The sequence below is a fragment of the Phacochoerus africanus genome, chromosome 15 (genome assembly GCF_016906955.1).
Source record: "Phacochoerus africanus isolate WHEZ1 chromosome 15, ROS_Pafr_v1, whole genome shotgun sequence".
Taxonomy (NCBI): Eukaryota; Metazoa; Chordata; class Mammalia; order Artiodactyla; family Suidae; genus Phacochoerus; species Phacochoerus africanus.
Window position 1 is genome coordinate 10,339,514 of NC_062558.1, and position 15,874 is coordinate 10,355,387.

Below are 15,874 nucleotides of genomic sequence, written 5' to 3' on the forward strand. Positions count from 1 at the left end.
CAGAGGGAACAAATAAAAAAGGCTCAAGGAATATATTTAACATTTATTAAGCACTTACTATGTGCTAAGTGTTTGGCAAGTTGAAACTCACTTAAAATTCGCTATACAACTTCCTTGTTTGTAGGGCCTGTTAATATTATTTTCTTAGAGATAACTAAAGTGCATACCAAGCAAGATAAATGGGTCCACACCTAGAATTAGCCTAGTAGATTTTAAATTAGTGAAAGTGTTGAGGAAAAATACAGGTTATCTACAAAGGAAGGTATCTCAGGTAGACAATGCATTTTTTTTAATTTCAATAATTTAAGTAATTATATATAAAATAGTTTTAACATATAATCAGTATAAAAATTATAAATGAAGTATTCTACAGTTTTAGTAGTAATACTGAAATCTGGTATGCATATTACATTTACAGCACATCTCAATTCCTAATTCAAAGCCATAATTCAAGTATGCAATAGTCACATGTGGCTAGTAGTTATCTTTTGGACAGCACAGTTCTGAATAGTCTTGAATGCCAGTAAGTGACCTTGAAGACAGGCAAGAAGTTACTGTTGTATGACTTTATACTCTTCCTGTGGAAAATATGGACTGAAATCTGGCTTGGTACTAGGTCTGAGAGTGCATCATATGCTGTGTATGGCCTCCTCTGTGGCAGAGAAGTCCTGCTTGCTGGTCCCAGTTGTGAAAGATGCTTTCTTTCCTGCAGCCTTCCTGCTGGAGAGAAAGAGCCGTTTTGACTTTTTCCTCTTAGAGAAAGAGGGGCAGCCCCTCTGGTCTCATTTCTTTTGGCACAGCAGGAGGGCAACATGGGCATGGCATTCAGCGGGAAGTGGTGGCAGGAGAAGAGTCTGGTTTGATGTGGGTGACCCATAATCATGCAACCTTCATGTTTTTTTGTTGGTAAAATTAGACAAAATTCACACCATAGTTGTAGAATATTATATCATTAAAGTCTAGGCAACAAAGTAATGACTTCAATGCACGTTGAAAACAAATGCAGTATTTACCACGTTCCTCACTGCCAAGTCCACAAAGCAAGATATAGTTTAGTGGTTTCCAATCTTGTTGCATATTAGAATCAGTTGGAGATTTTTTTAAAAAAAACTCTGTTGTCTGGCTAACACCTGCAGATATTCTAATCTCATTGATCTTGGGTGCTGCTTGGGCATGTGTCTTTTGTATGCTAGAACTGTGCTGTCTAGTTAGTGGTAGCCACTAGCTATGTGTACCTGTTAAATTTAATTAAACTTTTTTTTTTTTAATTTGACTACTCACAGATCAAGTGCTCAATAAATGGCTACATGTGGAATAGTGCAGAATAGAGCATTTCTTTTTTCTTTGTTTGTTTGTTTGTTTTTAAGGCTGCATTCATGGCATGTTCCCAGGCTAAGGTTGAATCAGAGCTACAGCTACCCGTCTAGGCCACATCCACAGCAATTCAGGATCAGAGCTGCGTCTGCGACCCACTGAGCAAGGCCAATGATTGAACCCACATCCTCATGGATACTAGTGGGATTCGTTTGCACTGTGCCACAATGGGAACTCCAAGAATAGAGCATTTGTGTGATCACAGAAAGTTCTGCTGGGCCAAGGCTGTGCTAAAAGACAGTGGAGTGGCATGTAGAAAACTTTGAGGAAAAACCTGTATAAACTAAGAATCTTAAATTGGTGAAACTATCCTTCACAGGGAAACAATAGCATTTTTCATGCTTATAATAACTTAAAATCTATATCACTCAAGTGCTTTTCTTTTGGCCACAGCCATGGCATGCAGAAGTTCCTAGGCGGGGATCAGATATGCGCCACAGCAGTGACAACACCAGATCCTCAGCCACTAGGCTACCAGGGAACTCCCTCTAGGTGCTTTTCTTGAAAGAATACTATTCTCGGTATACCCAGCCAGCTGAGAAGTTGGCAACTCAGGAGTCAGCTTCAGTGTTTGTTTAACCCTCTGTTTCCCAAAATAACCCAAGACATATAAAAGTAAGGGAAAGAGGTTGCCCTTCATAGTCCAGATTTCATACTGTCAGAGTAATGCTTTCAACTTAGTGCCGAGCTGCTTCTGCCTCCACCACACAAAACAAGTTTTATTTTAAGGACGCCAGTCTACTGAAACCACTTTTCTTGAAATCAACCCCTAGATCTACAGGTCACCAAATCCAAGTTTAATTCTTAGCCTTTTTTTTTTTTTAAAAAAACAATTTTGTTTATTTTGGCCCTGCCCATGGTGTGTGGAAGTTCTCAGGCCATAGATCAAACCCACACCACAGTGTGTCAGTGCCAGATCCTTAGCCCACTGAGCCCCCAAAGAACTTGCTTAATTCTCAGCCTTCACTTAATTTCTCCTTCTCCCCCTTCCTCATGCAGCAGCTTGATGTCAGATTTCAATTCCCAGACCAGGAATTGAATCCAGGCAGTAGCAGTGAAAATACTGCATCCCAACCACTAGACCACCAGGGAACTTCCAAGCCTTGGCTTGATTTCTATGCACTTTTTGACACAATTTATCACTGCCTCCTTTTATTTTTTTTTTATTTTTTTGCTTTTTAGGGCCAAACCCACAGCATATGGAGGTTCCTAAGCTAGGAGTCGAATCAGAGCTACAGCTGCCAGCCAATGCCAGAGCCACAGCAATACCAGATCTGAGCTGCATTTGCGACCTACACCACAGCTCACGGCAACGCCAGAGTCTTAACCCACTGAGCGAGGCCAGGAATTGAACCTGCAACCTCATGGTTCCTAGTCGGATTCGTTTCCGCTGAGTCACAGCGGGAACTCCAGTGTCTCCTTTTAGAAAGACCGTGTTTGGTTCCAGAAATGCTCTTCCTCCCTCACCAGTAGTTCCTGTGCAGTCTCCTTTCCTAGCTGATCCCTCCTCTTCAGTTAATTGTGGGAGAGCCTAATGGCTCAGACCTTAGACCAGACCTACTATAATTGCTCAGTAGAAAATCACGTTTAGTTTTTAAATGCCTCCATTAGCTGATGATATCCTTAATTTATATCCCCTCTTCCTTCCCTACTTTGTCACATCTGTTTAGCTGCTGGGATAACATTTCTACTTGCATGTCTAGTTGAAATCAATACCAAAGGTGTGAAAATGGATTTTAGGGCTCCTTTTTTAACCCAAACCTGCTTTTTCCTGGTGTGTCTCTCCCCAATAAATGACACTGACTTTTCCATTGGACATAGTTGTAAAACCTTGGAATCGCTTTTTTGTTGTTGTTGTTGTTGTTGTTGCTATTTCTTGGGCCGCTCCCGCGGCATATGGATGTTCCCAGGCCAGGGGTTGAATCGGAGCTGTAGCCACCGGCCTATGCCAGAGCCACAGCAACGCGGGATCCGAGCTGCGTCTGCAACCTACACCACAGCTCACGGCAACGCCGGATCGTTAACCCACTGAGCAAGGGCAGGGACCGAACCCGCCACCTCATGGTTCCTAGTTGGATTCGTTAACCACTGCGCCACGACGGGAACTCCTTTTTTTTTTAAGAGTTCCCATTTTCCTCCTTTTTTTTTTGTCTTTTTGTCTTTTTGTCTTTTTGCCATTTCTTGGGCTGCTCCTGTGGCATATGGAGGTTCCCAGGCTAGGGCTCGAATCGGAGCTACAGCCACTGGCCTATGCCAGAGCCACAGCAACTTGGGATCTGAGCCGTGTCTTCAACCTACACCACAGCTCACAGCAACCGCAGATCCTTAACCCACTCAGCAAGGCCAGGGATTGTACCCGAAACCTCATGGTTCCTAGTCGGATTCGTTAACCACTGAGCCACGACGGGAACTCCCAGAATCACCTTTTGATACCTCAGCCAAGTTTGCAGTGCTGTCTTCAGAATGTGTTCTGAATCCATCCATTTCTCTATGGCTACCACTTGAGTTCAGGCCATAATCTCTTCAATAACTTATGAACCATTCTTCTCCCTTTTTTTTTTTTTTTTTCTATATTCACTCAACAGATGAGTGCTCTAAAACATAAAAACTTTACAGTGGCTTATCACTCCACAGTCCTACCATACGTGGCTTACAAGACAGTATGGTTTGGCCTCTGTTAAATGCTCCATCTTTTCTACCACCTTATTCTGCATTTGTCTTATCAAGTTTAGCAAACTCGTTTTTACCCATAGGTCCTCTGGTTGAAATGCTTTCCAAGTTTGGATGACTAATTCCCTGCTCATTTAAGTTTCTACCTAAGTTAGTTCCTCAGAGGCTTTCTCTGACTACTGTATTTTGGTGGTACTTAGCACTACTTGATACACTTTATATTTGTGAATCATTTGTTTATAATATGCCCCAGTCACTAGAATGTATGATTCGTGTGGGCAGGGTTATTTTTTGCCTGTCCTATGAACTCCTATATCCCTAGCACCTGGAAATGCTGGCATGACCTTGAATGTCTGACATATATTAGATACTCAGTAAAATATTTGTTGAAGGAAAGACTCTTAAGAATTTGTCAAAGGAATGAGCAAAACAGCAAAAATGTGCAAGATTTGTTAAAAGATCAGTTGTCAGAGGGATAAACTTTTAGTTCAAGTAGGTGGACTAAAACGTTAATGTTTAATTCTCTTGTAGTGAGATTCATGAAAGAAATTGCATCTTTGAAAACGGAACCATGAAAATAACTTCAAATTATTTGTAAAACATGATTACAGTTTTAAAAGTATAGTGGAAACAATGAATTGCAGTGTAAATACAATTGAAAACAAGGTCAGGAGATTATCAGCTCGAGCAAACTAACCAACCAGAAATGAAAAGAAAAGGATAAAAAAGGGAAAGATGAGCAAAAATAATTTTCTGAACTAATTTTTTTTTTTTTTTGGTAATGATATATTGTGTGTCCTTTTGGTTAAGAGTTTTAGTGGAATATTCAGGGCATAATCTTTTTAACTTAGCCAATGGAGCCGTAGCTTTTTTCCTAAAGTTGGCCTGCCATTAAGATGCTGTTTAATAATAATAAAGGTAAATATCTGTCCCTTGATGGTAGTAAGTACATTCAGCCAGCATGAGAACCTCAACTCTTTTTTTCTTGCTTTCATCTTCAGCTCTTCACACTTTGTTAGTTATCAGGCCTTGCTTTACATATGTCATAAAGTCTGTACAATTCTGTTCCCTCTCTTGCCTCTGTGCTTTAGTTTCTTCATCTGTTAAATGGATAAATTAAGACAACCAGCTTCATAGGTTTGTTGCCAAGATTAAATGCTTAACTGTACTGTAAGAGAATTTTGAATGTTTTCTACATAATGATAATATTGTTACTGTATTAATACTGACTAACTCAGATATCATCATTGCTTAACCAGGGTTTCTGGAGTAACTCTAGATTTGTCTCCAGACTGCCCTCTATTTACTTTTCTCCCAATTCCCAGACCACTTCAGCCTGAGTAATCTAAGGTACATGTCCAATTGGATTGTTCATATTTAAAATTCCCAAGTGGGCTTCCTTCTGCCATTAGCATAAGATCTATAACTTTTTTGTATCGTCTCTTAAAGTTCACTAACCTCTCTAAATATTCTACCCTTTTGCACCCAGTTTGCAGGTGAGCTGAAGGAATTCTATCAGAAAACACTTTTGAATGAGGTGTGAGTCTACTACTAAGACATGGTCAGTGAATGAGAAGGTTCTTTAAATCATGGCCATGGAGTTCCCGTTGTGGCGCAGTGGTTAACAAATCCGACTAGGAACCATGAGGTTGCGGGTTCGGTCCCTGGCCTTGCTCAGTGGGTTAACGATCCGGCGTTGCCGTGAGCTGTGGTGTAGGTTGCAGATGCGGCTCGGATCCTGCGTTGCTGTGGCTCTGGCTACAGCTCCGATTCGAGCCCTAGCCTGGGAACCTCCATATGCCGTGGGAGCGGCCCAAGAAATGCCAAAAAAAAAAAAAAAAAATCATGGCCATAATAACCCTAATTTGTAAAGATGTTAGGCAGGTATTAATAACCAGATACCCATTCTGGTTATAAAAATATTTTAATAAGGCTTGCATAGATGGAAAATCTTTATGTCGTTCTGCTTGTTTGTATAATCTCCACAAGAAATTATTTGTATTATGTTTTGATAAGGCAACTTAATGAGATGGTTTGCATTGTGGACTTAATTATGACTCAGTTAAAAGCTGGTGAACATCTAACAAAGATGGTAACTAGGTTTAGAGTGATCAATTTAGAGCTCTTCTTTCTAATGTATGTAACATACACCAAGGCTTGTTTTTTAAGATCACACTTGTATTAGCAACGCTTGTATGTATTAGCAACTGTTTATCTTTCTGTTCTTTGTTGCAGGAGGGTATGGTTCCATTCCATTTTATCCAAACATGATATCAGATTATCCAGGAACAAGTTAAAAAGAAGGGAGACTGGTTCCAGAACACATCTCTGGAAATTACCTTATGGACCCTGACTCTCATGGCAACATTGCAATGTAGGTTCTGTGTGAGCATCAGTAGCCAGTGGTCTTTGTTGAGCTTATCTCAAGACATATTCCCCTTCACTGAGTCAGGGGTTGAGAAAAGGTTATAAAGGCCCTTAGCACTTACTTTGTTCTTGGAAATCATAGTATAATCCAGGTGATATTTTGATCAGTGAGACGGGATTACAGGATCCTATCCTCAACCAGTCATGCTTCAGTGTGAGGCCTCTTAAGTGTAACTGTAAAGAAGCAGCAAGCAAGGCAGCTGCAATACTTTGTTCCTAGTTTGGGCTTCAGCTTCAGGCTCCTGGGAGCTAAGCTGGATCATTTGGATAAGTTTTTGACCTAGGCTAGATTGATTTTTACCTGAAGAGTCTAGACACAAATAAGAGTTAAATGCTTATTTCTGCTTTGTACAACAAAGCCCAAAACTCCAGCCCACATCTTCTGTTTACCAGTGTGCCTCCTGGGTGCCTCATTCAAAACTCATTTCTTTGCATTTATTGCTTGTTTATCCCTCAGAGCTGAGTTACTTTCTCAGGGTCATGCAGACAGAAGTGGCAATTTGACAGTAGGGAAATGACCAGTCTGACTTCTGGTTATTTCCTGCACAAGTTCCCTTCACGTGTGTCCCCAAGAATGTGGTATAAGTATGCTTAAGATAAAGATCCCTCAGTGTTTGGAGGGGCTGCCTGAGTGGGGCTCCACTGAGCAGACATGAGCAGTCTCCTTCCCATTTGTACTTACACATGCCCTGACCTGAGGGGATTGGAGGTGGCACTGGCCTGCACTGAGAGTACTGCATCAGCAGGAGTGAGCACAGCCGCCCTCCCTGCAGCCAGCCTTTCCAACTACAGTAATGTGCCCTAGTCAAGCCAAGTAGGAAGTGGGAGGAGTCTGGAAGGGAAAGAGGAAGAAACGATTGGAGCCTGCTCACACCAGGAGCAGGTGAGCAGGTCAAGTCTTATTCACTTCTGAGGAAAAAAGAAATTCCTAAAAGATTGGCACACATGTAACTTGCTCTTTAGGGTGCTGTAATAAAAAGGTTCTAAGTCTCGAACACACCAAATCTGTGGGAGGAGTGTCCTGACCTTTGGGGAAAAGTAACAAGAACTTTGAGCTCCCCCTAGAGGTGGGCAGTGATAAGCATCATAGTGATCTGTAGGGAAATAACTATACCTTACTTAGGCTTGCCTACCCTTTATTTAGAAACTAGCATTTTGTAACTGCATTATCCAGTATTTTCTTATACCTTTGTGAAGAAATTTGGGTGAATTATATTCTAATTAGCTATGTGGAGCCAATCATGAAGTTCACTGTTGGGCCATATAGGTTATATCCAATGAATAGAAGAGAAGACTGGAAATTGGTCATGTGTCCAAACAAGATAAACATGTTTCTTGATGAGAGCTCTAAGCTTAGTTGAAACAAACCATATCAAAATGAGAATTAATCTCTGTGCTATTACATGCCAGAGGTTTTTTTCTTCTTTTATTCTTTTTTACGGCTGCACTGGAGGCATACGGAAGTTCCCGAGCTAGGGGTTGAATCAGAGCTGCAGCAGCACTGGATCTGAGCCACATCTGCAACCTGGGCCAGAACCTTAACCCACTGAGCCCAGCCAGGGATTGAACAATCCCTCATCCTCATGGATACTAATCAGGTTTGTTACTGCTGAGCCATAACAGGAATTCCTGTTATCAGTTTTTTTAAATAAAAGTTTAGGTATTTGATTGGTTGTGTGGTGCTACCTCATTATTTTTTTTAAACCTTTGTTGTCAGTTTCTGCTACCGTAATGCTAATGCTGTCATGTATCTGTTATCAGGTCTCCCTGTCTAAGCTGGTCACAAATTCCATAATGCTCTGATTGTTTTAATTCTTATACAAATAGGACTAAACATGATTTGTAACTTTTTTTAAAAAAAATCAGCAGCATAATGTAGATAACATTTTTTTTCTCAATACAAATAGATGTTTTTTGTACTAAGCATGGGAAGTACATGTGGGCAAACTTTGGAAGGATATTATATATCCTATATCTGGTATATTCTATACTAGAATTCTCTCAGAAGTACGATTAAGAGTGATGATGATCTTTTTTTTTTTTTTTACAAAGTAATTTGTGAGATTAAAAAATAAAATTAATTTTAGTTATAATCCCATTACTGAAATTGTTCTTGTAGGTATTATGGTGTATATAAAGACATCCAATACATGTTTTGCATGAGTTTGCTAAAAGGCTGTTCAGTTATTACCTGTGGTTATCCCTTGTGGGATTTCTTTTTTTTTTTTTTTATTCAATCAGTTTTTACAGGTTTATTAGTTTTATAGTATAGAAAGGTCATTGTGTCTTTTTAAAAAATAATAATTTTTGTTATCGTAAATATTTATATACTTAGGTTCATGTAAATCTTTTAATTGCAGTAGTGGTTTTTATCTTTGCCCTTAGAGTTTTAAGATTACAAAGTGGTTGATTAGAACTGGTGATTGTTAATCTTTAGCTAATTTTGTGATTAAAGAATGTGGTCTTCATAATTAGAATTCTTCAAGGGCTCTCTGTGGCTAAACGTACGAATATTTTTTTAATTGTGTAGCTGTTTGGAAGAAATATATATTTTTATATTGGTATAAACTTCTGTGCATGTATATGTATCAATTACAGTTTAAAGGTTCTGTCTCCCTTCCTTCCTGCTGCCCACCTCGCCTTTTTTTTTTTTTCAAATCTATCAGGCATGGAAAGGGATATTTCCAGCTTCTGTGATTACTGTACTTCTTTCATTCCTAATAACCTTGAAATATATAAAGTGTTAATTAAAAATCTTTTGAGCATCAGGATTTATGGCTGTTACATCTTTACCACACCTTTAATCAAATATATACCTATTATATCTTTACCATACCTTTAATCAAATATATACCTATTATAAACTCTTGTCGTATTGAATTCTCTTTTACCTGATTTTACCAATGACTAGAGGCATTATTGGCATTTTCTAGGCAAGGGCCAAGCATGCTAGCTACTTGGTTGTTTGTAGGACAGTGTAAAACAAGAAAAAAATGGTCCCATAGTCGCATAATTCAGAATGTTCTGCCAAATGTTCATGGTGTTGGAAAAAAAACCCTTTATTTTCTTATAGACTTAATAACCCAACTCTGTTAAGTATTTTTTGCATGTGTTTAATGTATATACCGAAGTTTACTTTGTAAGTCAGGGGAAGATTATGCTTAGAAATGTTGGGATTTTATTAAAAAATTCCTCATGATTTTGCAGTCATCAGTAATACAAGATGGTTATTGAGTTGCCACTACTATATACCTTTGTAAGTTTGCATTATCCTTTGTTTTGGTTATTCTGCATGTATCATCATCGTGCTTGGCATTTACACATACTGGTCATTTTTTCACGTTTCCCACCTTTTTTTCCCCTGGTACTGCAGTGATACACGTTAGAACGCTTGCTCTTATCCTTAAAGTCAGGTGTATTCCCTCTTTGCTTCATTTTGTTTTGGTTCTGTTAGTAGGTTTTCAGGTTCTTGACCTTTCTACAGCAGTGTCTAAGCTGTTAATCCCATCCTGTATATCTTACATTTCACTTGGTATGCTTTTCTCTCTTTTTTGGCTTTTTTTGGGGGGGGGTGGGGGTGCTGCACCCACAGCATATGCAGGCTTCCAGGGTAGGGGTCGAATCGGAGCTGTAACCACTGGCCCACGCCACAGCCACAGCAATGCCAGATCTGAGCCTTGGCTGTGACCTACACCACAGCTCATGGCAACACCAAATCCTTAATCCACTGAGAGAAGCCAGGGATTGAACATGTGTCCTCATGGTTATTAGATTCATTTCCACTGAGCCCCACGATGGGAACTCCTAGTATGCTTTTCATTTTTAGATGTTCCTTTGTCTTTAGTCTTCCATTTCTCATCATGTTTATGATTTATTCTGTGTTCTTGAGCACATTTACAACAGCAGTTTTAAGGTCCAGAAAGAAATTATTCTCATCATTTTTTCATTTCTGGTTCTGTTTTTATTAAACCAATTTTCTTCTGGTTATGGGTCATATTTTCCTGCTTCCATGCATTCCTAGTGATTTTAGAAGCCAGACATTGTGAGTTTACGTTGTTGAATGTCGGATTTTGTTCTCAGATTAGTTAAGTTGCTTGAGATCAGTTTTTCAATGTTTGCTTTTAAACTTTGTCAGGAGAAATTCAATCTGGTGCTGCTTTAGTCTCATCAGTAAGGTGTTACTCTTCTGAGGACTTTACCTGATGCCTTATTAATTATGAGGTTTCACTACTCTGGTTGAGTGGGAGCCCTATTTATTCTGAGCCCTTGTAAGTTTTCTTTTTCTTTTTTCTTTTTTTTTTTGTCTTTTTAGGACCTCACCTGCTGCATATGGAGGTTCCCCGGCTAGGGGTCTAATCAGACCTGTAGCTGCTGGCCTACGCCACAGCCATGCCAGATCAGAGCCACATCTGCGACCTACACCACAGCTCACGGCAGTGCCGGATCCTTAACCCACTGAGTGAGGCCAGGGATTGAACTTGCAACCTCATGGTTCCTAGGTGGATTCGTTTCTGCTGCACCACGACGGCAACTCCTATTCTGAGCCCTTGTAAGTTTTTTGATGTTTCTTTTCTAGGCCTTATGGAGTGTCACATCACATATTATCAGATCAATATTAAACCAAAGATTCTAAGTGATCTCTGTAGATCCCTTGAACTTTCTCCCTGTAGTCCATCCACAAAATCTACCTGCTTTGGCTTTCCCTAACCCCCAGTTTTTGACTCCACAACTCAGTGAGATTGCTGGTTGTATGTTTGTTCTTCCTAACTCCACACACCGTACAGGCAGTAAGTTGGAGCAAGTACAGGGCTCACTTTCTCTTCTCTAAGGGTTCACAGTCCTGAACTCCATGTTGTGTGTTGTCTGAAAACACTTATTTCATATATTTTGTTAGTTTTCTAGTCATTCACAGCTGTGGATGAATCCAGATTGTCTTACTCCCCCATGAGCATAAGCGGAATTCCAGTTATAGATTTTTAAAATTTTGGATTTTGGCTTTTGTCTTTCATTTCAACCTTTTGAAAGAAGAGGTGCTAAGTTATGTTTTTATTGTGTACTTCTTTGGAATACCTTTATTTACATAGTTGTGGTATTCTTTGTTAATCTTTGTTTTTACTGAAATGCAACAAAAAGGAAAGGAGGGTGATTACCTGGTAGAGTTTTGTGAGAAATTAAATATTGTTTGTAAAAAGACAAGATTCAGCTTATCTAACTTTGTTTTCATTTTCTTCCATGCATGAAAGTTTCATTTTATACCTAGAAGGCCATGCTGGCAGCTCCTCCTGCAGCATGTTTTTGCATCCCCCACCCCTAGCAATCCCTTTTGAGATAATGTTCAAAATAGAGATGATTTTTTTTCTTTTTTTTTTTTGGCTGCACTCGTGGCATCTGAAATCCAAGCCACAGCTGTGGTAATGCCAGGTCCTTAACCCACTGTTCAGGGCTGGGGATCAAACACATGCCTCAGCAGTGGACTCAAGACAACATCAGGTCCTTAACCTGCTGTGCCACAGTGGGAACTCCTCAGAACATAGAATTTTAAAACAGTGGTTATTTGTAGAATTTTTGTGAGCCTCCTGTCTTCAGATTTGTGTTATCTTTTGTGCATAAGACAGATAGGCTTGAATTTTTACGGTTTGTTTGCATAGCAATGTTTATAGTATTTTATGAGTTTTAACCTTTTAAACTTTCTTCTATGTTATTTAGCTTTAATACCAAATCATATTGAGAAAAATAACAGAATCAGGTTTATCAAGATTCAGTGGATGATGCTATGTTAATTTCAAGTTTTAGAAATCTATATGGTTAAAAATACGTAAGCAGTTTCTTCCAGTGGATTTCTTCCTCCTCTTTATTTTTATTTTTAAAACGGAAGGAGCATTTTTATATATTTACTCAGTCTTTGTTTTAGAATCATTTTATTTTTTAATATATATATATTTTTTTGTCTTTTGTCATTTTTTAGGGCAGCATCTGCAGCATATGGAGGTTCCCAGGCTAGGGGTCTAATCGGAGCTGTAGATGGAGACCTACGCTAGAGCCATAGCAATGCCAGATCCAAGCCCCATCTACGACCTACACCACAGCTCATGGCAAAGCCAGATCCTTAACCCACTGAGCGAGGCCAGGGATCGAACCTGCAACCTCATGGTTCCTAGTCGGATTTGTGTACTGCACCACAATGGGAACTCCAGAATTCATTTTATAGTTGTTTATTTTGCCTTAAGATATTCCTTCTTTGGTTCTTTCAAACATTTGCCAAATCTTTTCTTGGTTAACTTTTTTTATGTTGTGATTGCATTCTGCCTATAAGCCTCTTTAGAGGGTAGAATTTAGACTATGGATCACCTAAATACTCCCTTGTGCTACATAGTCCCTTGACTATAGCAGGTGCTGAAAAAAATGCTTAGTTTTACTGTAGGGACAGACAGATAATTGTAATGTGGTTGTTAGTAACTAGTATAACGTTGATATAGTTTAAATGTTTTATTGAATACAGGCATTTTGGCAGTGAGAAAGAAGCAGTAAACTGGACACTTAACACATAATTTCTTTATCACCCAGTGATTTATAGGACTCTGCTGCCACCTTATCCATATGATTGTTCACACCTGCTAAATTTGAATCCTGTCTCTGGCTCTTGACAGAGTTGTGATAGGCAACTTACTTAATCTCTCAGGGCTTTCCTATACTGTCATATTATTTGAAAATGATATTTATATCATAGTGGTGTTGTAAGGGTTAAGTGAGAAATACATTAATGCTCACTTAGTAACGTGCTTGGCATATTATAGTTGTATATATATGTAGACAGCGTGTGCTTTGACATTAGTTATGTCTTTGTATTCACATATGTTATATTCTTTAAATATTAATATGCAATTATGTTAATATACTGGAGCAGGGGTTGACAAGCATTTCCTGTAAAGGGCCAAATAATAAATATTTTCAGTCTCTCCTAACTGTTCAACCCTGTGGTTGTCAAGTGAAAGCAGTCAGACAATATATGAACAAATAGGCATGGCTGGTTCCAATAAAACATTATTTAGAAAAACAGCTGGTGGGCTGTAATTTTCCAGTCTGTGTACTAGAAGTTACTTTTATATTTCCTCATTATCGGATGTTTGGAATACATTCAGCTTATTTCATTATAGGCACATCTCAAATATTCAGGATTTGTCTCCAGATGACTGCAATAAATGGAGTCAGTAATTTTTTGGTTTTACAGCACATATAAAAGGTGTTTACACTGTACTGTAGTCTGTTAAATGTTACAGTTGCATTATGTCTAAAAAACAATGTACATACTTTAATTCAAGAAATACTTTATTGCTTAAAAAATGGTAACCACCATCTGAGTCTTTTTGCAATAGTAATATCAAATATCACAGATCGCCATTAAAAATATAATAATAATGGAAATATTTGGTGTGTTGAGAGAATTACCAGAATGTGACACAGACATGAAGTGAGCAAGTGCTGTTGGAAAAATAGCACTGATAGCCTTCTTCCACACAGACCTGCCACAAACCTCCAATTTGTTTTTAAAAAAAAAAACAAAAAGCTTCTGCAGAGCAGTTAAGCAAAGTGCAGTAAAATGAGGTATGCCTGTGTATAAATAATTCACTTACAACTTTGTTGTTGCTAATTTTAAAGTGGTTTCTTTTCAGATTAATTATTTGGACTACAGTTCTCAAATGGAATTATAAAATCAATGAGTAACCCCATAAAGTGTCTTACAGTGGTGTAAGAATTGAAGTATTTAGAGAGCGTCAGAGTTAATGATTTCATCACTTTACAGTAATTATTGTTACATTACTACCATTTATATATACTGTCTATTAATTTTCTCTTACCTGATTTTTATGCCAAGAGTGTTATATCTTTGAATCTTTGGCTATCTGATTGCGTCCTATTCTGTTTATCATAATACATAAGAAGTAGAGAAGGTCGGTAATGAGGCCTGGTGTGCCTGATGAAGTAAAAGCAGACCAGTAATAACACTGTTGTCATTCCCACCTTCACCACCAATTACCATTCTACCTGCAAAAGAAAGCAGTTATTACATCTTCTTAGGATGAAACCTGGGTGCTGATGTTTTAAAAAGGAGAGGTTGGAAGAAATTAGAGTTCCATTCTATGTAACACATTATAAAATCCTTGGTTTTTACAAATAGTATGTAGAATTTTATAACAAAGGTCAAAAACATTAAGATTTCTTACCAAAAAATTGGATCGTGCTTTTTAAATCTTGCCTTTATATTGTACAATTTGGAAGTCAGTTTGTGCCTAAAATAGCTGTGTGTTGACTTAATGCCCAATAGGACCATTGACTAATGCTCTGAAAGGGAGCATTACTATTAACTTCCTTTTTATTGACTGTGTTAGAATGTTCTTTTATGTGATTAATAACAAGCATTTTTTGGAGTTCCCATCGTGGCGCAGTGGTTAACGAATCCGACTAGGAACCATGAGGTTGTGGGTTCGCTCCCTGCCCTTGCTCAGCGGGTTAACGATCCGGCGTTGCCGTGAGCTGTGGTGTAGGTTGCAGACGCGGCTCGGATCCCGCGTTGCTGTGGCTCTGGCGTAGGCCGGTGGCTACAGCTCCGATTTGACCCCTAGCCTGGGAACCTCCATATGCCGCGGGAGCGGCCCAAAGAAATAGCAAAAAGACAAAAAAACAAAAAAAAAACAAGCATTTTTTGATCATATAACAAAAACATTGGTGAAATAACATTTTTATTGGTCATAGGAAAGTTTATTTTTCTCTTTAGAAGAGGAAGTTTTTTGTTCTTTGTTGTTTATGAGAACAGACCTAGTTTATGTGTTATATTGGACCATGCCTTGAGTTCAGTATTGATGAGTGTGACGATGAGGTTAATGTCTTAAAGTATATGATAGTTACCTTAATCTCAAGAGTAAAGTGTTCTCAGGGTCCCCTGGTGGTTCAGCAGATTAGGGATCCGGCATTGTCACTGCTGTGGTGCAGGTTCAGTCCTTAGCCCAGGAACTTCTGCATGCTGTGGGTGTGGCAAAAAAAAAAAAAAAAAAGGTGCAGTGTTATCAGATTTTTGAGGCTCTCATTAATAGTTTATTTTAAAACTGGTGTCCATGGAGTTCCCATCATGGCTCAGTGGTAATGAACCCAACTAGTATCCATGAGGATGCAAGTTTGATCCCTGGCTTTGTTCAGTGGGTTAAGGATCTGGAGTTGCTGTGGTGTAGGTCGCAGATCTGTAGCTACAGCTCCAATTTGACCCCTAGCCTGGGGCACTTCCATATGCCACAGGTGCGGCCCTAAAAAAAAAAAAACTCGTATCCAGGAATCTAAGTTTTCATGAAATACTTTTTTATATTTTTAGCCTGCTCTTTGGGGTAACAACTCACATGTGTATGTGTGTGTG

The 15,874-nt window shown here is 38.9% G+C and overlaps 1 protein-coding gene across 3 annotated transcripts in view; it reads left to right on the forward strand.

The window, feature by feature from the left end:
* Positions 1-15,874, forward strand: part of PPP2R2A (protein phosphatase 2 regulatory subunit Balpha) — an 89,440-nt gene that overhangs the window by 33,802 nt on the left and 39,764 nt on the right. The window contains exon 2 of one of the 3 annotated variants that reach the window (XM_047759411.1): positions 6,280-6,418. The exons of the other annotated variants lie outside the window; for them this stretch is intronic. Coding sequence (XP_047615367.1) covers positions 6,403-6,418 — 16 coding nt within the window. The 5' untranslated portion in view covers positions 6,280-6,402. The remainder of the gene's footprint in view (positions 1-6,279; positions 6,419-15,874) is intronic. 3 annotated transcript variants of the gene reach the window in all.